This window comes from Gekko japonicus, unplaced genomic scaffold, assembly GCF_001447785.1.
Source record: "Gekko japonicus isolate JY-2015 unplaced genomic scaffold, Gekko_japonicus_V1.1 scaffold4067, whole genome shotgun sequence".
Lineage (NCBI taxonomy): Eukaryota > Metazoa > Chordata > Lepidosauria > Squamata > Gekkonidae > Gekko > Gekko japonicus.
This window is the reverse complement of record NW_015161531.1, coordinates 51,214-75,570: the sequence shown is the minus strand read 5'-3', so window position 1 is coordinate 75,570 and position 24,357 is coordinate 51,214. Positions and strand designations below refer to the sequence as shown.

Below are 24,357 nucleotides of genomic sequence, written 5' to 3'. Positions count from 1 at the left end.
ACTGTGGTGGTGGCCTTCATGGTCACCAAGCCAGAAAGCAAGATGAGGAAATGGCTGGGGAAGACTCTGGCAAAGTCCATTGTCATTTTGTGTTCCATTGTTCAAATTGGCTTCTGCCTCACCTGGCTGGGCATCTCTCCCCCCTTCCCAGAGTTTGACATGCACTCCCATGATGCACAGATCATATTGCAATGCAACGAAGGGTCTGTAGCCATGTTCTATGGTGCCCTGGGCTACATGGGCTTCCTGGCTGCCATTTCCTTCACGGTGGCTTTCCTGGCCAGGAAGCTGCCTGGGGCCTTCAATGAAGCCAAGCTGATCACCTTCAGCATGCTGGGCTTCTGCAGTGTTTGGGTGTCCTTTGTGCCCACCTACCTGAGCACCAAGGGGAAATACATGGTAGCCGTGCAGGTCTTCTCTATCTTGGCCTCCAGTGCTGGCTTGCTGGGTTGTATTTTCTTCCCCAAATGTTACATCATTATAGTGAGACCTGGTCTGAATATCAAGGACCATCTCATGATGAAAAGTCGAGATGGAATTTGATTCTCAGTATTGTGTTTTTCATTTTTGCAATTCTAACAACTGCCTCACAATTGAACTCTCTGATATGCTACTGAAGGAAATTTCTTTCATATGTGCCAAGACATACTAGTAAGAAATCAGGAAGGGACACGCTTAACAGCATAGCAATGGCCACAGCTAATTCCTTAGTATTAGTTGTTGATCTCAACCTGCTTCCCAGTTGATTCATGTTAATGTGTCCTTACTCAATTGGATAGGACAGCTAGTCTCATGTAGGTTTGTGAGTTGGATGAGGCGAGGCAATTGGGATTGATTACCTGCTCTCTCATTGATTACTTTATTTGAAATGTCTTTATAATGTCTTTCAAGTCGATCAGGTTCCCCAGGGGAATGAACGCAAAAAATAGAATGTACCCTCGAATCCATTTGAAGGCCTATGAGGTAGCAGTGATGTCTAATTCGGACTCATCGCGGCAATGGTAATTGTCTGTCTTTCCACATGACCACAACCACTGAGATGGCTTGTTACCTGTCCCATGGGGGACTCATCCCCTTTAAAAGAGACATATTTGAAACTAAAAGACTATTTGTCCTTTGCAAAGCAACACATTAACCTAATCACTAAACTACAGGACTATATTGACAGTACTAAAATGATAACAGAAGTTTATTTATTCCAGCTATCAAATGAACACCTTCTATCCCAGCCAAAGATCACTAATGTTATGGTCTAAGGTTATTGATGAGAATTTTTGAGATGATTGAGAATTCTTGAAATGATTGAATATTAAAGAATTACAAAGATATAAAAAGATTTTCATGGACATATATCAGACATAGAGAAGTCATCTCAAACAATGAGGAAAAGGTGGGATAGAGATGTTTTAATTATTTAATTCATTATACTTAAAAGAAAAAGTGAAATTTCTCAGATTCTTGCCAAAGTGCTTTCAGAAAGATTAGAGAGTCACACACAACCCACACCTAAGTGATTCAGGGTGCCTTGGAGTGACTTGGAGTGACTACCTTTTATAGGAGCAGTTAAGCTAAACTCACATGACTTCCTCTAAACCATTTGATTTGTCTCCTCTGAGCGTGTGATTTTAAGGGCCTCTGAGTTTAGAATGAATTTCCCATAGACCTTTTTTTTTAACAACCTGCAATCTGGCCTTTGTTAGAGTTAGTTCTGGGCATGGATGGACTAGAAAGAGCCATGCTGACCCAGCAAGGAACAAAATGCTGTTTGCAGAAATGGTCCAATCCTGCTCTGCTCTGTTACCTGCCATGGTTCATCACTTCCCACTGGCATCCTCTTTGTCAAAAGGGGCTCCTGTGCAAAGGCACAAACAAGACCATGCCACAGCTATCAGGATTTTCTATGGTGTGTTTGTTTGTTTTGTTGTGTCCCACTGTTCCCACTAAAAAAAAGTCTTTAAGATGTGTTACCGTTGGCATCTGGCACCTGACAGGTTAGCCCGTTTTTACCCGGGGGTCAGTAACTTGTGCTGGAAATGCAAAACGCAAGTAGGCTCTTTTTATCATGTGTGGTGGACGTGTAAAGTAGTAAAAAAATATTGGAAGGAGGTTCATCAGATAATAATACAGGTAACGAAGTTACAAGTGCCACTAGATCCTGAAATATTTTTGCTAAGCATATTACCTGAGAACTGGAAAAAGGTTGATAAATATGTGGTGATTCATTTACTGGCAGCAGCAAGAATAGTACCAGCTAAGTACTGGAAAAATGAAAAGATACCAGATAGATGGGATTTTATTAATAAAGTGATTGAAGTGATTGAAATGGATAATTTAACACAAAAAATTCACGGAAATATGAATTCAGTTTTTTTTAAAAATATGGTTAAATGTTTGTAAATGGATTGAATCGAATACTTAAGCAATTTAAATATCTGTAAAAAATTGTTTAAATCGATATGCTTAAGGAGATACAGAGGAAGGATCTGTTTTAACGCATTATGTTTATGTTTTGTCTTCGGTCATGTGTATTTTGTTATCTGTCTATACATGTGTATAATAATTAAAAAACTGGTAAAAAAGGGGGGGCCTCCTGTGCAAAGACACACACAAGACCATGCCACAGCTATCAGGATTTTCTATGGTGTGTTTGTTTGTTTTGTGGTGTCCCACTGTTCAAATTGACCTCTGCATCATCTGGTGGGGAATCTCTCCCTCTTTCCTAGAGTCTGAATGATACTCCTTTCATGGACAAATCACACTGCAATGCAACAAAAGGTCTGTTTTATGGTGCCCTGGACTATATCGGCTTCACAATGGCTTTTCTAGCCTGAAGCGGCCTGGGGCCTTCAACAAAGCCAAGCTGATCACCTTCAGCATGCTGGTGTTTTGCAGTGTTTTCGTGTCCTTTGTTTCCACTTACCTGAGCCCCTAGTGGAAATAGATGGTAGTTGTGCAGATCTTCTCTCTCTTGGCCTCCAGTGCTGGCTTGCATTTTCCTTCCCAAATGCTACTTCTGTCAGGTCCCCAGCAAAGGTACTCTCCATACACACTATTGGTAGTGAAATGCTTTATTGAAGATATGCTGCTGTAGGTACAAAATCCTTTGTTAGGACTGAAGGAAAACGTGGGAACTTACAGGTTATAGGCAAAAGCATACAATTCCTCACAACCATATGTCACAGCTACCCCCTAGCATTACTATGGCAACACAAACAGATATATTGTGCCCTATCAATTCTAGCTGGGCACAAAGGATTCTCCAAGGTCAGTCTCATGTGAACCAACTCCTGGGGCACACTTGAGAAATGGTTGTACACCGCCCTTAGGAATTCTACATGGCAAGCGAAGGGAAGGGGAAAGGGAAACTTAAGGGGGAAAAAGTTAAAACAGTTAGGCCTGAGCCTGAGCTTGACATAGTGTTCCCCCAAGCCCTCCTCAGCCTCCTGGCTGGCTTGTGGGGTTGAATATGATGGAACTCTTTAATAAAGCAATATACCCTAATATGCTTTGCAGACACACATTCATTAAGCTGTGTCCCATGGCCCTTCCATTTTACAAGTTAGAACAACTGACCACGCTTCAGTTTAGAATTTAAGATGGTCTCCACCACCTGGTGGAGTTTGCCGTCTCTCAGGAGAGGAGGAGGGGCTGGAGGATGAGGATTCTTTAGAAAGCTGAAATGAAACACAGGATGCACATAACATAGTGATTTAAGTAGTTCTACCTCCACAGCAACCTTATTGATTACACGGATCACTTTGAAAGGTCCAATGTATTTCCATTCCAACTTCTGCCCTGGTTGTAACCCACACAAAATTTTTGTGGAAATGTACACAGAGTCCCCAGGAGCCAAATTCCATTCAGGGCTCCGGGTTTTATCAGCGTAGTGTTTGTAATCCTCCTTAGCTTTGTTTAGTGTCTTTTGGAGGGTGTCCCACCCCTTAGTCACCATTGACCACCAGAGGTGTGCATTTTCTTTTAGAGGTTCATGTAGCTCCATAGTAGGCAAGGGACCCCCTTCATATCCATGTACTGCCTTGAAGGGAGACATCCCTGTAGAGCTATGCACAGAGTAGTAGCTGGACCCAGTCATCTTGTTGGTGATTAATAAAACACCAAAGAAATTGTTCTAACACTTGGTTGGTCCACTCCGTTTGTCCATCAGTTTTTGTGTGATAGCCACTACTGAGTCCTTGCTCCACACCTAAAAGGTCCATCAGTTCCCTCCAGAATTTAACAAAAAACTGCACTCCTCTATCTGAAATTATTTTGCGGGGTAACAAATGCAGTCTTATAACATGCTGTAAAAACAGCTGAGCCAACTGCTTAGCAGTGAGCACTTGCTTACATGGTATGAAATGGCTTGTTTAAAAAAGAGATCCACTACTACCCAGATCGCTGTTTTGCCCTGGCTAGGTGTCAGAACCCACAGCCAACAACGGAGTACACGCTTTCAGAAAGGTTATACTTTTATTGAAGAGCTATAGATGCATTAACATAGTCACTGTTAAGAATGGCATTTGTCCCTAGGGCATAATAAGATATAGGGCATTCGTATGCACCCCCCCACAGCGTTGGCCAATTAGGCACCCTCCCGTGCACAGGCGAAGGCCAGCAAACTGTTACTAAGCAAAGCTGGGAACTGTCTGCTTCCCACGCCTGCCTGGAAAGGCAGACAACAACATACCCCCACCTGTGCTTTGTTAAGAACATAAGAACATAAGAGACGCCAATGTTGGATCAGGCCAAAGGCCCATCCAGTCCAACACTCTGTGTCACACAGTGGCCAGAAATACCAGTGCCATCAGGAGGTCCACCAGTGGGGCCAGGACATTAAAAGCCCTCCCACTGTTGACCCCCCCCCAAGCACCAAGAAGACAGAGCATCACTTGCCCCAGAGCCCCTATCTATACCTTGTGGCTAATAGCCACTGATGGACCTCTGCTCCATATGCTTATCTAATTCCCTTTTGAAGCCGTCCATGCTTGTAGCCACCACCACTTCCTGTGGCAGTGAATTCCATGTGTTAATCACTCTTTGTGTAAAGAAGTACTTCCTTTTATCCGTTCTAACCCGACCGCTCTGCAGTTTCATGGAGTGCCCACGAATTCTTGTATTGTGAGAAAGGGAGAAAAGTACCTCTTTCTCTGCCTGCTCTTTCCCATGCATAATCTTATAAACCTCGATCATGTCACCCCTCAGTTGTCTTTTCTCCAAGCTAAAGAGCCCTAAGCGCTTTAACCTTTCCTCATAGGGAAAGTGTTCCAACCCTTTTATCATTCGAGTTGCCCTTTTCTGCACTTTTTCCAAAGCTATAATATCCTTTTTAAGGTGTGGTGACCAGAACTGCACAAAGTATTCCAAATGAGGTCTCACCTCGACATTTTCAGTGAGTTATCTACTACAACTCCAAGATCTCTCTCTTGCTCAGTCTCTGCCAGTTCAGACCCCATCAATGTGTATTTATATTTAGGATTTTTGGCTCCAATGTGCATCACCTTGCACTTGGCCACATTGAACCCCATTTGCCATGTTGACGCCCACTCGCCCATCCTTGACAGATCCCTTTGGAGTGCCTCACAATCCTCACTGGTTTTCACCACCCTGAACAACTTTGTATCATCCACAAATTTAGCCACTTCACTGCTAAATGCTAGATAAACATTGCAGTTCTAAGCACTGAAAGGAATGTGAAAGCAATTTACACAGAGTCTGACTGAACATCCCAACCCCCATGGCAGCATAGCTGACATACTGCCGTCTAAAAAAAAAAAAAGGCTTCTCCCTCCCATTCCAGAAGATCTCCTGCCCATTCAGGGAGATCTACAGGTCATTCCGGGAGATTCCCCGGCTTGTCCGGGAAGTCCCGATGGAACTGACGCAACAGCTGAGGGGCCCGAATATCCCCTACTTCCACCCATTCGAGGTGCTGGGGTCTGGAATCTACCCATTCCACCAGATACATCAATTTCCCATGTTTTTGCTTAGAGTCCAATATTTTAGAGATATCATAATGTTCCTCGCCCTCAATCATGATAGGAGGGAGTACCGGTGCCGTAGGTTGCCACTTGCTGGAACCGGAATCCTTTTTCAGGAGGCTGAAATGAAATACAGAATGCAATTTCCTCAAGTTTTTAGGCAAATCCAGTTCAACTGCTACCTCATTGATAACTTTTTAAACCTTTAACGGCCCAATGTATTTCCAACCTAATTTTCTACTCGGCCGCAGCACCTGAATATTTGTTGTAGATACATACACCAAATCACCAGGCTGCAAAGCCCAACCCTCCACCCTTCTCTTATCATCCTGTTCTTTATAAGCATCCTTTGCAGCATTTAACGTCTTACACAGAAGTGGCCAAGAGTCACGTAATTGTTTGCACCACTGACCAGCATCTCCCGCCCCCATGTCCATGTCCCCTTCCAGGAACAGAACAGGTGGGCTGTCATAACCATACATCGCCTTGAACGGGGACATCCCCGTGGAAGAGTGACACATATTATTATAACAAAATTCAGCCAGAGGCAATAAGTCGTTTCAATAGTCTTGTTGATAGTTGGTAAAACAACAAAGATATTGTTCCAAAGTTTGGTTCACCCTTTCCATTTGTCCATGAGTCTCTGGGTGGTAAGCACTGCTGAGGCCCCGTTCCACCCCCATTAGTTTTATTAGCTCCCTCCAGAACCGGGAAACGAATTGGGTCCCTCTGTCTACCTTGTTGGGGAGCATGTGTAATCTCACCACGTGCACCAGAAATGCCTTTGCCAGTGCTTTAGCTGTAGGCAGTGAGGGGAACGGGATAAAATGAGCTTGCTTAGAAAATAAATCAACCACTACCCATATTACAGTCATCGATTTACTCGGAGGTAGGTCCGTTATAAAATCCATGGATATAACTTCCCAGGGTTGGTTTGGAGTAGGAAGCAGGTGTAATAGTCCTGGGGGCTTCCCCAGTCTGGGTTTGCTCATGGCACATATCTGGCAAGATTGGACATAAGAAGATAAATCCTTCCGCATTTTTGGCCACCAAAACTGTCTTTGCAAAAGTTGAAGTGATTTAACAAATCCCGGATGCCCCGACAGTTTGGAGCCATGCACCACTTGTAATACCTCCCCCCTGAGGTCGAGGGGAACGAACAGTTTATGTTCTCGATACCAACAGCCATTGTCTCATAATTCAAAATCACCCTCTGCCTCTAGAACTGCTTTATCTTGCTCAGTGAAAGCAGAGGCAAACTTACTGTGCCAAGAATCCATCCCCTCCCCTTTAGGACTTGCAGGAGGTGGTTGTGTCGTCGCAGGGGGTGGGGTAGTGAGGCGTGCCTGTTTGCGTGTCATCACCACCCCACCCAGCTGGGAAGGCGTGAAGACTGAGTCCAGGATCACCTCCCGTTGGCTAATGTGTTGGGGTAGGTGTGACTGGGCATCTGTCAATGAATTTGTCGAGCCCGGGAAGTGACGAAGGGTGAACTGGAATTTAGAAAAGAAGTCTGCCCAATGGAGCTGTTTGGCATTGAGACACCAAGGTGTTTTGAGAGTTTCTAAGTTCTTATGGTCAGTCCACACCTTGAACGGGACTCTCGCCCCTTCTAACCAATGCCTCCTTCTCCCACACAGACCAGTTCCGTTCAGTGTCATTAAATTTTCTTGACACGTATGCCAAGGGATGAAGTAGTCCATCCCCTCCCTCCTGGGGGATGCCCCCACCCATGGCCACATCCAATGCATCGGTTTGCACAATGAACTTTTTAGTCTCATCTGGGTGAGCAAGAACAGGTTCCAACGTGAACAAGGCTTTAAGGCATTCAAAAGCCTCCTGACAGTCTTTATTCCAAGGCAACGCTGCTCCCGGCTTTGTAGCCTCCGGGCCCTTCCCCTTAGTTTTTAATAGATCCGTCGGGGTAAACTGACCTGGCCAAAACTTTCTAAAAAGTCTCTGTAAAACTTCGCGAATCCTAAGAAGGATTGGAGCTGGCGTCGGGTGCGGGGTACCCCCCCACCGCAATACATCTTGCACCTTTCCTGGATCCATCTCCAGACCCCTATTCGAGATGCGGTATCTCAAAAAGTCAATGTGTGTCTTATGAAACTCGCACTTAGACAGTTTTGCAAACGGTTTGTGCTTGTGCAACATGGTTAACACCTCTCTCACCAATTTCATGTGGGAAGGGAGGTCGGAGGAGTACAGCAAGATGTCATCTAGATAAATTTTGTGCAACACCTCATTGATCAAATTCATGAAGATCCCCGGGGGGCCCTGAAGTCCAAACGGCATCACTCGATATTCAAATTGTCCTAGAGGGGTATTGAACGCCGTTTTATGTTCATCCCCCTCTCTGATGCGCACCAAAAAGTAAGCATCTCGGAGATCCAGCTTAGAAAAGATTTTCCCTTTAGCAGTTTCTGCTAATAGGTCTTTAATCAAAGGCATGGGGTAGGCATTAGTTGACGACACTGCATTCAGTCCCCTGTAGTCCGTGCATAGTCTAAGCCCCCCATCTTTTTTCTTCCGGATCAAGACTGGAGCCCCCCATCAATTTGGAAACTCCAAGTGGTGCAGAATGCTGTGACTCGGTTCTTATTGGTAGCTAAACGGAGTCTGTGTATTATTCCGATTCTACAGTCACTCCACTGGCTGCCCATCTCTGACTGGGCTCCATTTAAGGTATTGGGTAGCACATACAAAGCCCTTCATAGCCTCAGATCCTTGTATCTGCCAGATTGTCTCTCTCCTTCTGTCCCACCACGTCAACTTCACTCAGCTGTGTTGGGATTTCAGTAGGTGCCAAAATGATTCACAATTTAGTTGGATAAATTATTTGGGACATTGGTCTGCATTAGCAATGGGTGTGTGAACCCTGTTACGAAAATCACCCGGTTCGTGGTTTGTGAGCCAAGGGTCGTGTGATTGCACCTGCAATTGACCTCCATGTTCTTTTACAGAGGTTCTTGTGGTTCATGTTGATGGTTCATGTGGCAGACACGCTGGCACCGATCAATTAATCATCAAAGCAATGGGGGATGGACTTTGGCAGCCCTTTGGCAGCCCTGGAAACACCATTAATAGCCCTCAAAAGCTCGACAGGCAGAACTGGCAGTCAATAAGAGAGATTCCATTCTGCTCTATGGGGGCATGTACAGAGGCATCCCGGGGAGGTTTTCTACAGGTTTTAGTGCCTCTGACTTGTGGGGGATTCCATTTGGCCAAACTCACATGCCCCTTCCATGACCCCAGTCACAGGGAGCCATGTTGGTGAGTTCTCGCAAAGATGTTTTCACCATCTCTGCACCTCCATTTAAACCCAAAAAGAGAGTCCAGGATGATGCAGGTTCTTTCCCTTAGAATTATCCAAATCATAGTGATTGATTCCACATCTCAACAAAGCTCCAGGGATTTCTCTAATGTTTGCTTTGAAACCAGTAAGGTAAACATTGGAACCAAGAGCAAGATGATGTAAACCCTTGCAACAGGCCTGGAAAGTCTGGGGCATAAAAGCCTTTTGTTCCAATGAGTTGAGGGGATGAGATCTCCAGGATTGGGGGGGGGGGACCTGTGTCCGTCTGAAGTTTTCAATCTGACCAAGCCAGGGCAGGACTGCTGATGTGACTGCAGCCTTGATCTCGCCAGGGGATCCTGCAGCTTCTTCTGTCAGTCTTTTTTGAGAGCAGGTTCCTGGGAGGGGAAAGGGGGCAAGCGGACAGAGAATGATCTTGCTGCTGCTTCTGCTGCTGCCTCTTACAGCCTGCCGGGTGGGGAGGGCCAGATGCCCATTCACTCTGACAATGGATGAAATTGAGCCTTTTAATCACTTCCGAACAGGAGACCACCTCATTGCTGGACTCGTCACTTTAGTATTTATTAGTGTCCCACCAGAAAGCTTCACAAAGCCTCCCTTTTTACAAGAGAACCTGTAAGTCAGTCCTTGCCAAACCTTTTAAACAAATATGATGGGACAGAGTTTGGGGGTTCTTTCTTATTATCAAAAGTCAGTGTACTGCTTTGCTTCTATCTCCTGCATCTGAGAAGTGAGTAAAATATGGCTAAATGTTTTTCACTGCCAAGAATCTGGGAGTTAAGCATATTATAACGTACTCTCAAATCTGAGGAGAAAGAGATGGGTTTGGTCAGCTCACTACCTCACTACCACAGCTCTATGAGTGCCAAAATGAACAACTAGCAAAGAGCCTCCTGCAGGGTGATTTGTAAGCCAGGTTCCTCAAAGAGAAACAGATGACCTGGTTACTGTCCTTACATAAAGACTTGCAGGAAAACTAAAGTCCAGTCCTCTGTAGTCTTAGTGGAATGTAGCTTCTGTTGGACTCAGGGGGACTTGCATTTGAAAAAAAAAAACTTATGTAAGTTTAGATTGCCAGTTATTCTTTGAGAGAGCATCTTTCAGGTGCCATTTCAATCTCACTGGCTAGGCAGCCCTGATAAGCCTAACTGTGAAACAACTGAAGCTGCACCAATCCTAGAAAGAAGAGGCTACATTTCCAGTTACCTCAGCATTGTGATACTGCCCCAAAGGATCCTGGGTGATACACCATCCAGGTGCTGGGACTGCTGTGGCTCAGTGGAAGAGCCTCTGCTTTGCATAGAGTAGTGTTGTAAAATAGTCAAAAATTGTTTAATACTCAGACTATTTGATGGATCTTGCTCTATTGGAAAGAAGAGAGTTCTTTGCCTTTAAAAACCTTTATTACTAAGGGTAAAGGGTTCACGGGATTGCTATAAATTAACATGATACTAAGAGCTACATTTCTAAGCTTCCTACAGACAAGACAAGCACACACGTAATGGAGGATTCTCTCCTTCTTCTTGACCCTAGAAAGGAAGTCACCTGAAACAAATGACCAATCTGCATCAAAGTAGAAGCTACTTTTCCCGGGCAAATCCCCCATTGGCTTAGTGCCAATTCCAGGTCAGTCTAAACAATAGCAAACTAGGAATACAAGTTAACCCTATAATGACTGAATCAGACCTTGTAAACACATACATTTCCAACAAGTAGGACCCAGGTTCAATCCCCAGCCTCTCCAGTTAGAAAGGACCAGGCAGCAGGTGATGAGAAAGACCTCAACCTGAGACCCTAGAGAGCCACTACCAGTCTGTGTAGACAATTCTGACTTTGATGGAACAAAGGTCTGCTTCAGTAAAAGACAGCTTCAGGTGTGCTTTTTTCCCTTTCTTTCTTGGCTGCCACAAGTTCACCCAGTCCCCAAACAGGATCAGTCTCCCTGTTATTGACATTGCAAACCTCCACAACTGCTTCTCCCCATACCAGGTAAGGCATCAGCAAGGCCAAAGTGTATATGGCATCCCTTGAATGCATGACATGTGTATATATTTCCTGGCAGGGAACCAACGATGCAATGGCACCACCTTGCCTTCTCATTGGCCATTCAGGAGATCAACCAGAATCCCAAGCTCTTACCAAATAATATCACCCTCGGCTACACAGTCTATGAGAACGTTTTCCATCCCAGGGTGACGTATAATGCTTTGATAGACCTGCTACCTTCTGCCCAGGAGACCATTCCAAACTACAAATGTGGCAAACAGAATCATGTCTTGGCTGTTCTTGAAGGACCTGTGTCTGACAACACCGATGACATTTCAACACTCTTGAGCGCCTACAAAGTCCCTCAGGTATGAATCAGGGATGGGGCCAATGTCTCTGAAGAAACACTGGTGGACTTTGAAATATTTCTGGTACAGATCAAAACCAGTTTTTAGGGGAGTTGAGGGGGGGTTGAGAAAGGATTGAGGTCCTCTGGTGGTTCATCTGCACCCTTCCCATACTAGTTTTGCAAGGTTTTGAAACAGACTTGGTTGATTAGTTGCTGTAGATTTTCCAGGTTGTGTGGCTGTGGTCTTGCATTGTCAAGACCACGGCCACACAACCTGGAAAATCTACAGCAACTAATGAACTCCAGCCGTGAAAGCCTTTGACAGTCTTGGTTGACTTGGGGAGGAGCAGGTACAGAGCTATGAAACTCTCTGCAAAAAAGGACTCCCTTTCTTAGATGGCCTGTATTGCATCTTCTTTCAGAAGTTGAATTTTTTTGGAAAAGCCAGTCTGGTGCAGTGATTGCAAAGCCGATATGGACACCTCCCCATGCATCAGTCAGTGGGTCAAGGCCTGGCTGGAGTGGTGGACTATTGAAATGTAGGAATATTGATTTAGAGTGGCCCTTTTGAGCAAAAGTTATTTTGTGAGGGAGAAATTTGTATACCAATCTGGTTTGCATTAAAACGTTTTCCCCCCTAACACTTTGATGTTTCACCTTCCCAATGACCTGGCGAGGCTTACAGACCTTGAGTTCTTATGGGTCAAGGCCATCCCTAGGGCAAAACCACTTCTGATGCTGGGAGGTCAGATCACCACTGAAAGGAACCCCACAGTGTGGGAGATCTCCCTCAGAAAAGTTCTGGACTGAATACAACTCCTGTCTTTCAGGGGTTTCCTTTTATCATCATAAAGCTACATGAATCGTTTTCCTATTTATTTACATTTGTTGAAAGCGATGAAATCCAAATGTGCCTTTTTCCCCATTAGGTCAGTCATGATTTTCATTTGGCAGTTCTTAAGGATAAAACTCAGTTCCCTTTTTTCTACCAATTGGCCCCAAAGGAAGAAGTCCACTACCTGGGAATTGTCAAACTGCTCCTGCATTTCCGATGGACGTGGGTTGGTCTCTTTGCTTCAGATAGTGACAGTGGGGAAAAGTTCAGGAGCACCTTGACACCTCTCATGCTCAGGAGCGGCATCTGTGTTGCCTTTGCAGAGAGCATGTTAGAACATGGTGTTGGTTTCACTGCTTGGCCAGATGAAAGAATGCAACGCTTGAATTCATTTCTCACTCAAGGCCAAGTCAGTGCATTTGTTTTCTATGGAGATGTTCTATCCATAGTATGTCTTGAAATACTCATACGAAAGGCTGAAGATGAAATGAATGTCAGACTGCGTAAAGTTTGGATCACATCTCTTTCGTTGGACTCCCTCTTCAGCTTGGCATGTCTTTCTCAGCCCTTTGATCTTGTTACTCATGGATCTTTCTCCTTCATGACTCAGACAAAGGAAAGAACAATGTTTTCCCATTTACAAGGATGTAACCCTCTTATTGAGGAGTTCATGGAGACAGCATTTGATTGCTTCTACTCAAAGCCCATTTTGTCTGCAAGAGGCCACCAGAGATGCAGAGAGAAAGAGAGGCTGGAGGACAGGCGCTGGGAGGCCCTGAAAGAACACCTGCCTCCCAGGGCCTACAATATTTACACCTCCATCCAGGCAGTGGCACATGCATTACATGCTGCCTACTCATCCAGGTCTGATAGGATGATGAGGACTGGTGGAGACAAATGGGAACATGAACCAGTACAGCCTTGGCAGGTATCCTTTTCCCGTAAATTGAGGATACTAATCAGCAGTTTTTCTTTGAAAGGATTAGTGTGAATCTAAACTGAGGTGGTTGTCACACAGCATTTAGCTGGTTTCAGACTCTACTGGGAACATCCTCCTTCTTGCTCCCTCTGGGGAACTGAAGAGAAAAGTATTATGACTGGAACATTCCAAGGTTATCTACCAGAGACTGGCTGAGCTTGGAGCTCTAGAACAAAGCCCACCAGGACTCTGGAAGTGACCGAGGAGAAACTAATGTTATGTAGATAGCCTATCATTGGGAGTGGGGTGTGTTTGGGTTTTTTTTCTGCATGCTATTTAAAAAGGGCTGTTGCCCTGGTTCAATAGTTTTAGGCCCCGGTCACACAGGCCGGATATTGTGGGGGGAGGCATGGCTAATTGCCCCGGCACAGTTTGATCCGCGATTACACGATCAGACTCGCCGGCGGCACATCACTGGTCGTTCCCTCGGCGCCAGTGGGTAAACGAGGGACCAGAGGGGAATGCCGCACTCTGGCGCGCTCACACCACTGGGGTCTGGATGCAGCCCATGGCAAACGTTTACTAGTACCTTGGAGGTACTAGTTTTTAAACTCGCATTGTTGGTGGTAAGCCACGGGTGCGCTCCACTTCCCAGATGTTGGGGTGTGATCACGCCCGGATAATCCGCCCACCATCTGTGCCTCTCCTGCGGCAACTTTACCATGTGACCGGGGCCTTAGTTTTGTTCCTGAAATCACTTAATAAAGTAGAGATGTTCACTGCAATGCATCTTGAACCCAGTATTTAACACAACTATTCATCCTTCTTACTGAACTGGAACTCTCCTCCTCACCACATTCAGTTCTGTACACAGTCTGGCCTGGACTTACTGGGATGCAAGGCAGAACTAAGACCAGTCATCCATCCTTAGTGACATTGCCATGCATCTCAGGAAACTTTTAAAGAGAGGATTCTTAATATGAGGTTACCATGTCTAGATCAGAAATCTTAGCCAACTTCTCATCAACCTCAATTGCCAGTCAGTATTTTCAGTATTGGTAAATTGTTCTCAAGAAACCTATTCTGGGCCAATGAGGGGCTGAGCAATTCTACACGCAGAAGGTTTCAGGTTCAATCCCTGGCATCTCCAGGTAGAAGGATAGATTGTTGGATGCAGTTAAAAGGAGCATCAGGTATGTGTCTTCAGGGAACACCTTGAGGTATCTGGCCACTGTCAAGAATTGATAATATTCCCAAGCCATCAATATATCCAACACAGAACTTGCTGCATTATTTGTTGCATGTTCCAGGAGTGTGGATGAAGCTAAGAGAGAGCAGCCTGCTTAAGACTGCATGAACAAATATAATATGAACCAGATATCTGAACATTCTCTGCTCCTCCTTTTAGCTGTAAATCTCTACCAGCTGAAGAGAGTGAGGCACACAAGGGGACAAATCCCCAGAACTGTTTGCCTGGTTCACAGTCTTCTCAGAGTATGAGATATTGTTACACCTTGACAGAGATGAATGTCCAACACCTTTCAGACCATCTTCAAGCAGGATGGATGAATGGGGAGTGAATGCCCCCTGCACTGCTAAGAACTGGTTATAATGGAAGGGTTGGAGAAAAGGGATGATGGGGAAGATGATCATGCAGTCATTCAAGTGAAATACAGAGTGGAGCTCCCAGGATCAGAGAAAGATTTCACCCAATTGGGCAGGTTTAATTTTGGAACAATAAGAAATGGTCCTATAAATGACTGATCTAGTATCTACTGTGGCCAGCTTTGGCGGGATGGTTTGTTGGAAGCCATACCTTCTCTTGCTCTTCAAATGCTATTGGTAGGCATCTTGCCATGTAGTTTTTAAGCCTCAGTTGCCTTGATATGCTCTGTCAGTGTGGTATAGGTATCCTAAGGTCTCAGAAAGCTGAATGGCTCCTGGAATACAGCTGGTGGGTGGTATGGTCCTATGGGAACATAAATGGAATATTATGTTTGCATGGAAGAAAGAAGTCTAGGAGGTACAGGAATGCTTTGTACTATTATATGAAATTTTGGTGGAGTGTGAGTCTGGCGTCTTAGCCGTCCTTGAGGAAGAGTCACAAGAGTCTCTCCAGCAGTTACTTTATCTGCTCCAACCTCCTTTGAGGAATGAATGCTATGGGTAGTCAGGGTTAAATATCTATTTCTGGAAGGTTACAGAATGGGACCATTGATCCATAGTAATGTCCTCAATGTAATTTGATGCCAAATGGAATTTCCAAGTTGACGTTAAAGGAAGATTGATGTAGAGAGCATTACCGCAGTGTGGTCATAAGATTCCTGGAGTACACTGATTCAGAGAAGTCCTTAATGAACTTCTATTTAAAACATTACGACCCCCTCATATTTATTCTGACTTATGGCACTAAACTTAACAGTCCAATTAAGAAGATTCTGAACAATGCACAGGATAAGAACACACCAAAGGAAAATATTTTCAGAGGGCCGCTGTGCTGGTCTGCAGTAGAACACCCTGGAGTGGGATAGAGGGATTCAAGGATCTCTAGTCCTACTTGTATAGGATGAAGGCAGCTTTGACTCTCAAATGCTGATACCCCCCCCCAAATCGTCTTGGTCTCTGTGACACTACTAGACTTAAATCTACCAAATTAAAAGCAATGCCCAGATCTTAGGTTTAGAAGACCCCTGATAGAAGAAACTCAGACAATTTAAAACAAACCATATTTTTCAACACAGAGAACATTTAGGCAAATATAGGCAATTCATTCATTTGGGAAACAAATGTGTGCTCGGTCCTCCTTAGTTATTTCTCACACAAAGGGAATTTTGATCACCCAGGGTGAGGACTATGGAATAGACATGATTTTCCGAGAAAGACTGTGGATGGTCCAGAGTCACTAGTGGTGAGTTTCCTGTATTAACCAACTTAAAGTGTTGCCCATGATGGGTAGGAAGGAACATTCCTATAGATTTGAGGGCAGGCCTAGCACCGGACCATTTCATCAAGAGCTAATGCAGTTTAGTGGTTAGTGTGTAGGAGGATTTGGAGATGCAGTTTTGAGTCTTCAGTCTACCATGGAACATTTGGCTAGTGACTCCCTCTTAGCCTAACGTGCCTCAGTCATTGGGAGGAGAAGACGTGCTACCATGAAGAACTTTTCATCACTTCCTTAGAGGAGACCATGGTGTAGACATCTAAATGTATAAAGCCAACAAGTAAGGAGAAAACCACAGCTGGAACAAGTTTGTAGAAGAGTCTTCTGTCTTCTAAATCCTGCAGTTCTCTTTGTGATTCTAGTTTCATCCTTTCCTGAGACACTTCCAGTTTCACAACATTTCCATGGGTGGAAAGGATTTGGTTGAAGATGGGGACCTGGAAGCAGACTTAGACATTGTGAACATGATTGTCCTGCGCAACATTTCCATCGTGAGCATGAAAATTGGGAGTATAGAAAGACAGGCCTCTGGAGAGATAAAACTGACAATTGGTCAGGATGCGATTGTGTGGCCCACCTGGTATAGGCAGGTGGGGAAATTCATTACTTTATCTCTATATTTATTAAGGTTGCGTAAGGTATAAAGATCTGTTTGGTACTATACATGAAATCTCCATGAGAGTCTTATGAGCCTTTCATTATAAACAATGGCCCCTGCCACACGGGGGGAAATTGATGCGGCCAAAGTGCTGCTTTTTAAAGCCGCACCAAAAGAGACACGCGGCGGCGGGATCACACTGATCCTGTGAGCCACTGCGCAGTTGCTCCCCGGCACGATCAGATGCCGGGGGGAAAGACACGGAAGGGAGCGTGAGGCAGCCAGCTGCGCATGTGTGCGCATGTGCAGTTCGGCTGGGAGCCTCGAATGCTCCTGAAGACGGGCGCTCCTGCGATCTGACGGCTGCGGTTGCTGCGGCATTTCAGGTAAGTCCTTCTCTTTACTAGGTTCTTTTTTACTCCACGTTACTGGGCTGAAGGGACAGATCGGGGAGGGTGCGAGCCGCTTCCCAAATCTTACGGTTTGATCATGCCCATTTGCTGCGCCCCCGATCCGTCCCTCTTCCGGGCCTAAACCTCCCATGTGACCGGGGCCAATAATGATCAGGGTGGCTAGCAATAAGAACATGAAATGTGACATTTAATCACAGCAATATTTTATAAAGATGTATATAAACTATGATTGCCAAATGAATCATTTCTCATTTCCCTAGATAATGCTTCTTGTCTTTATGCATAGATGCTGCCTGATTCCAGGTGTACCCAAAGGTGCCTCCCTGGACATGTGAAAGTGACCCTGGAAGGAAAGCCCATTTGCTGCTATAACTGTTCTCTGTGTGGAGAAGGAACCATCTCCACTCAGGAAGGTGGGTGATGGGAAAAAAGGATTTCCCTTTGGGCATGGAGCAAAGAATTGGTTTGTTATTTTCTGAGCATTGTTCTCGAACTTTGTGGGCTAGTTCTTCTTTTTTGGGTTTCAAAGGAAAGACCTCATGAGGAGAGACTACAGGGTAAATGGAGGTGAGTGTGGAGAAAATTTCGGCTTTTGTCGCTTCCAACAGTATTCATAGTTGTTAGCACAATGCCATACACCATGGTCCTTCATTTGCAGAGTCAGTCCTGTCAGGCAAATCAGGCTTCACTGGAGTCTTGGAGGACCCAACTGTATGCATTATAACACACACACCCTCTCAATCTTCTGCTGTTTCCTTGGATCACTTGAGATGATCTCTTTGTACACTCATTGATGTCGCATGGGTTGTAACGGAGTGATTTTGAGCCACTTATTTAATGGGTTGGTGCGCGTATATAGTGGGAGAATTCCATGTATTTCAATCTGAAAGGTGACATCCCCATGCAATTCTCAAGTAATGGTTTTCTCCTTGGCTTAATTTTAGCTCTGTAGTTCTACTGGAACACTCGGCCTTCTCCTGAAGCTGAGGTCTATCTTGGCAACAATACTTTGACAGCGGCTCTCCCATATCTGAGGGAGTCATGCTTTGATCACCCAGGAATCACTTTTGGGTGGTGATATCAAGGATGTCAAGGTGATATCAAGGAAAACTGCCTTGCAGAGCTTTTCATCTACTAATGAGCCTCTGTTCTTCCCAAGTAATTCCATGTAATTAGTGCTTTGACTCAATCCCATCTTTGTCTTCTGTGGCTCTTGAATGTAAGTCTGTTTGAGGCCAAAATAGCTTTGGCCATCCTAACTGATGATCCTGACAGGGTGAAGGACATGGGGAGCAGATCTCTGTTGATCCTTCAGGACCTCTTGGTGACTCTCAACACCATTAACCAAAACAAAATTTCTGTGGTCATTGGCTGGGTTTGGAATAGTGGAAACATGCATTGCTTAGTTTTTCTTCTTCTTGACTGACCATTTCTGGAAGGTAATAATGGCTGGGAGATTGTTGTTTGACCCTGTTGCTTTCAAGCTATGGGGTCCCACAAAGTTTCATCTCGGTGGTGGTGGTGGAATGATATTTACCTTTTCGATTTGCTATACCGCCCTAACCCCTAGGGGTCTCTGGGCGGTTTACATTGCATTGATTCTAATAACCTTCAATCCCTAGCTTGGGCCACATATGATAGGGGGTGGGAAACCTACCAGCACCCTAGTTGGAGGGTCTCAGTGATGTTCTCTGGTGTGGCGATTTCTTTCTTGGCGATCCTTCCTGGCTCTTCTTCCAGCGACTGCCGATCGGCCGATCGGCGGGACTGCGCATGCGCCCGACTCCACGCTTGCTCTCCCGGTCCAAGGCTCCGTCCGATCAGGCTCCGCCTCGTCCGGCGTCGCGCGTCATCAGGCGCCCCCAGTCTCTCGCCTTCCACCGCCGCCAGTCGCAGTCTCTTGCCCTCCGCCGCTGCTGGTTGCAGGATGGCTCACTCGCCACCAGGGATTGCTTGGCTCGTGCTGCGCTGCCGTAGTCAATCTCGGCCGCCTGATGTTCCGTCGCCGCCATTGCCATTGCCACCGGTAATTCTACCACCATTTTTGCGCCATCTGCGCCGACTCCACGCTCCTCGTCAGAGGCGGGTGCAATCCAGGCGGGTGCCCCCTACCCATTCGCCTACTCGCATAGCTGTTAACAGCTTTTGGCCCGCTGGGTTGGTGGGAGCTGGGACTGAGGGCCGGGAGCTCACTCCGGCCGCGGTGGAGATTCGAACAGCCATTATGGCTGTTCGCTATAGATGTTACTGCAGGCGTTGTACAGCCTGCGCCACCGCTCCCTATCTCGGTCATGAAGTGGAAATCTCTGGTTTCCAATTTATATTTTTTTATATTTTAAAAGTGAGGTTAGGTTTTCCTGATCAGCTATAAATGGGCTGGCATTTCTGGTGACTGGAAGTCAGAATTTTTGCTTCTTTTTCCTGAGTGGTTCTGGGAAGTAAAAGCTTTTTTCTCTCGCCTACATTGCTGCCAGGTTGGGTGATGGTCACAGTAGATTAGTCTGTTGTGTTTTGCCCTGTGCCTTCCATGTGGTTTCTAAAATATGATGGAGGCCTCCTTCCGCTCCATCTGATGTTTCACCTGCCTTAGATGGGGGCTGTGGAGCCATGGACACAAGAAGATGCCTTATACAGGATCAGACCATTGGTTCATCTGTGGCCTTTTATGCCCCGGTGGTTTCCCTCACTTTCCCCAAACATCTCTGTTGCAATTTCTTTTTTTGTTCTGCGTTCCCCCCACTTTCAAGTCGGGCTATCTTTTTCGTTCTGCATTGATTTTCATTCCTTCAGCTCTCAGCTTATTTCTGTTCGATGTATCCCCGGCTTTTCTGAAAGTGGTTTTGCAACAATGTTTCTCATTGCTTCACTTCCAAGCTGAAAGCAATTCAAAGGAGAAAAATTCCCTCAGATTTTACCTTCCTGCCCTTTTCCTGCCCCTCAGAGTCAGCTTCTCCACCACCCTCATCGAGATTGTTCCTCCACCTAACATTATTATGGCACCTTGTTGGTAGCAAAAAAGGACGAGGGATGTGCAAGTTTTGTTTTCCAGATGGGCTGCCCTATCCTGCTGCCCAGTTTAAATGGGCTGGCTGGAGAAGGGGTCACGGAGCTGCGCCTGCTGGGAGATATTGGGTCCCCGCAGGCATAGTGAGCTCAGCTGGGTCACCCTCTTGCTTCACCTGGTTTGAGGAGCAGTGCACGGTCAGAGGAGGAGAGACAAAGCTGATTCAGAGAGCAGTGCAGCGACCGACCAGGGCAGTATCCATTCCTTCTTCTTCTTCTTCCAGGCTCTTATTTCACTTTCATGGACAACACTGCATGGCTGAGATAGGACAATTGTGTGAATTAAAAAACCCAACCTTTGGACACCACCCCCATCACAAGTTATGTCCCCACCTCGACTAAGAGAAACTGTTTTTTGGTTGCAGCTGCAGAATGAATACACAGAAATACAGTGGAGAAAAAAAAGAATACCGCATAAGGCAGGCACACAGATCTGAAGTCAAGTTTAAAAGCTTGACTGCTCAGATTCTCCGCAGTAGGCTGTCAGTGCATAAAGGGCCACAGTCAGTATTGTCTACCCAGACTGGCAGTGGCTTTGGTAGAAGTCTTTCACATCAGCTACTACATTATCCCTTCAACTGCAGATGCTGGGGATATGGATTCCCCCCCCTTTTAAATTTGTTGTATCATCACTGAGCTTATGTTGTTGTTTAATCATTTCATTGAGCTGTCAGCTGTCTCCAGCAGTTCTACAGGGAGTAAATATTTGCCATTTTAATTTTAATCTTTGTGCTTGTTTTCATAGATGCACATTTCTGACCTCTCCATTTCAAAATCTGTATTTAAAAAACCCATTGTCTTGTGTGGACATTTTTATCTGATTAAGGGACTGGTGTTTTTGTGTTCTTGAAACTTCTTGCCTTGTTAGTTACTTTGAGCCCAAAGACAGGAATACCATACCTTTGTGTGTGTGTGTGTGTATTAAAAAAAAAGCTCATCCTGATGTATAGGCTTTATGGAATCTAAAGGAGTATACATTGTTGTGGATATGAATGAGATATACATGAGTGATTCCTCTGTGGAACAGGCTTCCTTGGGAGGTGGTGGGCTCAAACAGAGGCTATGTGACAAAATGGCTGCCAGGCCTTAAAATGGATACCAGCCTGGTCGTTCCTTACGTGTGTGGGGGTACTCCATAGGGAATAATAGAGATGCCATACCTCCCTGCCTACACTTCCCAGCAGCCTTGTGGGGAAAGAGCGGGAAAAGAGGGACACACCCCAGGGGCGGGGCCAAGGAGAAGAGGGGCTTTTTGGCTCCTGAGGGGAAAAGAGGCAGTCTCAGCCTGGTCTTCATCGTGGACGGCAGGTTCAAGGGAGAGTACAGGTGGGACTCCTGTTACCAGGGACTCCGTGGGCAACCCAGGCCACTATAGACTGTGGTGGAGAGCCAGGAGGGTGGCAGTGCTGGTGGCCAGTCCTGAGGAGGAGGAGGGCTGGAGTTTCTCTCCACAACAAGAGGGGGAAACACAAATCCTGGCCTGAGGCCACAACCCACTACAGAGGTAGAGAGGGTGTGTGGGTAGGGACAGAGGAATTGCGTTTTTATCCTGTTTATTTTCTGTGCCTCAGTTCTGTTGAAGTGTCTGTGTTTATTTTCTGTGCCCAATATGTCTATAGTTGAATAAATCTTCCTTTTTTGAGTTTAAAAAGCCTGGTGTGCCTTAACTACATAGTCCTCCCCACTCTGCACATTACCAGGGGCAAAGGGAGGCCAGGGAACACAAACGGGCCTAAATCTGAGGGTTGCCAACTCTCCAGGGGGTGCCCAAAGATCGAGGTACCCACTTCCCAAGGTGGGGAATTTAGCCAGAGGGGTCTCACTGTCCCTCAAGGAAGGCGGTAACTCAATTCAGTGAGTGGTGGCAGCGTTAATAAAGAGAAATAGTCCCATTGGGCAGGGTGGGAAGGCCAAAACAGGGGCTTGCGAGCCACAGGACGGCACCTCAGTCTCCCAGGGCTGAGGGCAGGTCCCCGTTTCGCCACAGGCTAGATGGCCATCTGACAGCAATGCTGATTCTGTGAACTTAGGCAGATCATGAGAGGGAGGGCAGGAAGGGTAGTTCAGTGCTTAGTTCTTGTGGCCCTTTATTACATGCCCAGGGAAATGCTGATTGCCACTCTGGGGTCAGGAAGCAATTTTTCTGCAGGCCAGTTTGGCCATGGATCCTGGAAGGTTTTTTTGTCATTTTCTGGGCATGAAACAGGGGTTACTGGGTGTGTGTGTGGGGGGAGGTATTTATGAATTCCCTGCATTGTGCAGGGGGTTGGACTATATGACCCTGGAGGTCCCTTCCAACTTTATGATTCTATGCTTAACTCACATTTTGTTTTCCAGATGCAGATCGTTGCCTCAAGTGCCCAGAAGATCAGTATCCCAACCTGGACCACACTCAATGCATTCCCAAAGTTATTACTTTCCTTTCTTACGAGGAGACTTTGGGAACTGCCCTCGTTGTTTTGGTTGTGTTTTTGTCCACAGTCACACTTCTGATTCTAGGAATCTTCATTAAATATACTGAAACACCAATAGTCAAAGCCAACAACCGAAACCTCACCTTTATTCTTCTCATCTCACTCCTGCTTTGCTTTCTGTCCTCCCTTCTATTCATCGGCCAGCCAAGGAGAGTGACCTGCCTTCTCCGACAAACCACCTTCAGCACCATCTTCTCAACTGCTGTCTCATCTGTGTTGGCTAAAACGATCACTGTGGTGGTGGCATTCATGGCCACCAAGCCAGGAAATAGGATGAGGAAATGGCTGGGGAGGAGTCTGGCAAAGTCCATAGTCATTTTGTGTTCCATTGTTCAAATTGGCCTCTGCCTCATCTGGCTGGGCATCTCTCCCCCCTTCCCAGAGTTTGACCTGCACTCCCATGATGCACAGATCATGTGGCAATGCAATGAAGGGTCTGTGGCCATGTTTTATGGTGCCCTGGGTTACATGGGCTTCCTGGCTGCCATCTCCTTCACGGTGGCTTTCCTGGCTAGGAAGCTTCCTGGGGCCTTCAACGAAGCCAAGCTGATCACCTTCAGCATGCTGGTTTTCTGCAGTGTTTGGGTGTCTTTTGTGCCCACCTACCTGAGCACCAAGGGGAAATACATGGTAGCCGTGCAGGTCTTCTCCATCTTGGCCTCCAGTGCTGGCTTGCTGGGCTGCATCTTCATCCCCAAATGTTACATCATTATAGTGAGGCCTGGTCTGAATGTCAAGGACCATCTCATGATGAAAAGTCAAGATGAAATTTGATTCTCAGTACAGTGTTTTTCATGTTTGTAATTCTTCCACCTGTGTTTGTGAACTTTCCTCACAATTGAACTCTCTGATATGCTACTGAAGGAAATTTCCTTCACATCTGTCAAGACAGATACTAGTCACAAATCATGAAGGCAAGCGCTTAACAGTATAGCAATGGCCACAGCTTATTTCCTTAGTATTAGTTGTTGATCTCAACCTGCTTCCCAGTTGATTCATGTTAATGTGTCCTTACTCAATTGTACAGAGCAGCTAGTCTCTCGTAGGCTTGTGAGTTGGACGGAAGGGGGACATTTGGGTAAGATTACCCGCTCTCTCATTGATCACTTTATTTGAAACATCTTTATAATGCCTTTAAACTTTATCAGGTTCCTCAAGGGAATGAACATGAAAAAATTAAAACATTTTGAAGTAGGTCTGTCAACCAAGAGTGGGAAAGAGCAGTGATATCTAATTTGGAGTCACTGTACCAATGGTAACTGTCTATCTTTTCACATGACCACCACCACCACTGAGATGGAATTTTATGTGTCCCATGGGGGACTCATCCTTTTAAAAACAGACATATTTGAAACTAAGAGACTATTTGTCCTTTGCAAAGCAACACATTAACCTAACCACTAAACTACAGGACTATATTGATAGTACTAAAATGATGATTTTCTCTTATACTCTATTTCTGACAGTGAATCAGCCCTCTGA

At 45.6% G+C, this 24,357-nt stretch overlaps 1 protein-coding gene across 1 annotated transcript; it reads left to right on the top strand.

The window, feature by feature from the left end:
* Positions 1 to 9,784: 9,784 nt before the first annotated feature.
* Positions 9,785 to 23,649, top strand: LOC107125812 (vomeronasal type-2 receptor 26-like). The gene is made up of 6 exons (XM_015429274.1): positions 9,785 to 9,912; positions 11,360 to 11,651; positions 12,562 to 13,395; positions 16,690 to 16,818; positions 17,625 to 17,751; positions 22,739 to 23,649. Exons 1-6 carry the CDS (start codon positions 9,785 to 9,787, stop codon positions 23,647 to 23,649), a joined length of 2,421 nt encoding a protein of 806 aa, XP_015284760.1.
* The last annotated feature ends 708 nt before the right edge of the window (positions 23,650 to 24,357 follow it).

Excerpts from the sequence above, each read along its gene's own strand:
- LOC107125812 (XM_015429274.1), top strand. The coding sequence starts at position 9,785 with ATGGATGAAATTGAGCCTTTTAATCACTTCCGAACAGGAGACCACCTC. Across the intron at positions 16,819-17,624 it reads TCCTGCGCAACATTTCCATC|ATGCTGCCTGATTCCAGGTG; the intron begins GTGAGCATGAAA and ends CTTTATGCATAG. Across the intron at positions 17,752-22,738 it reads AACCATCTCCACTCAGGAAG|ATGCAGATCGTTGCCTCAAG; the intron begins GTGGGTGATGGG and ends TTTGTTTTCCAG.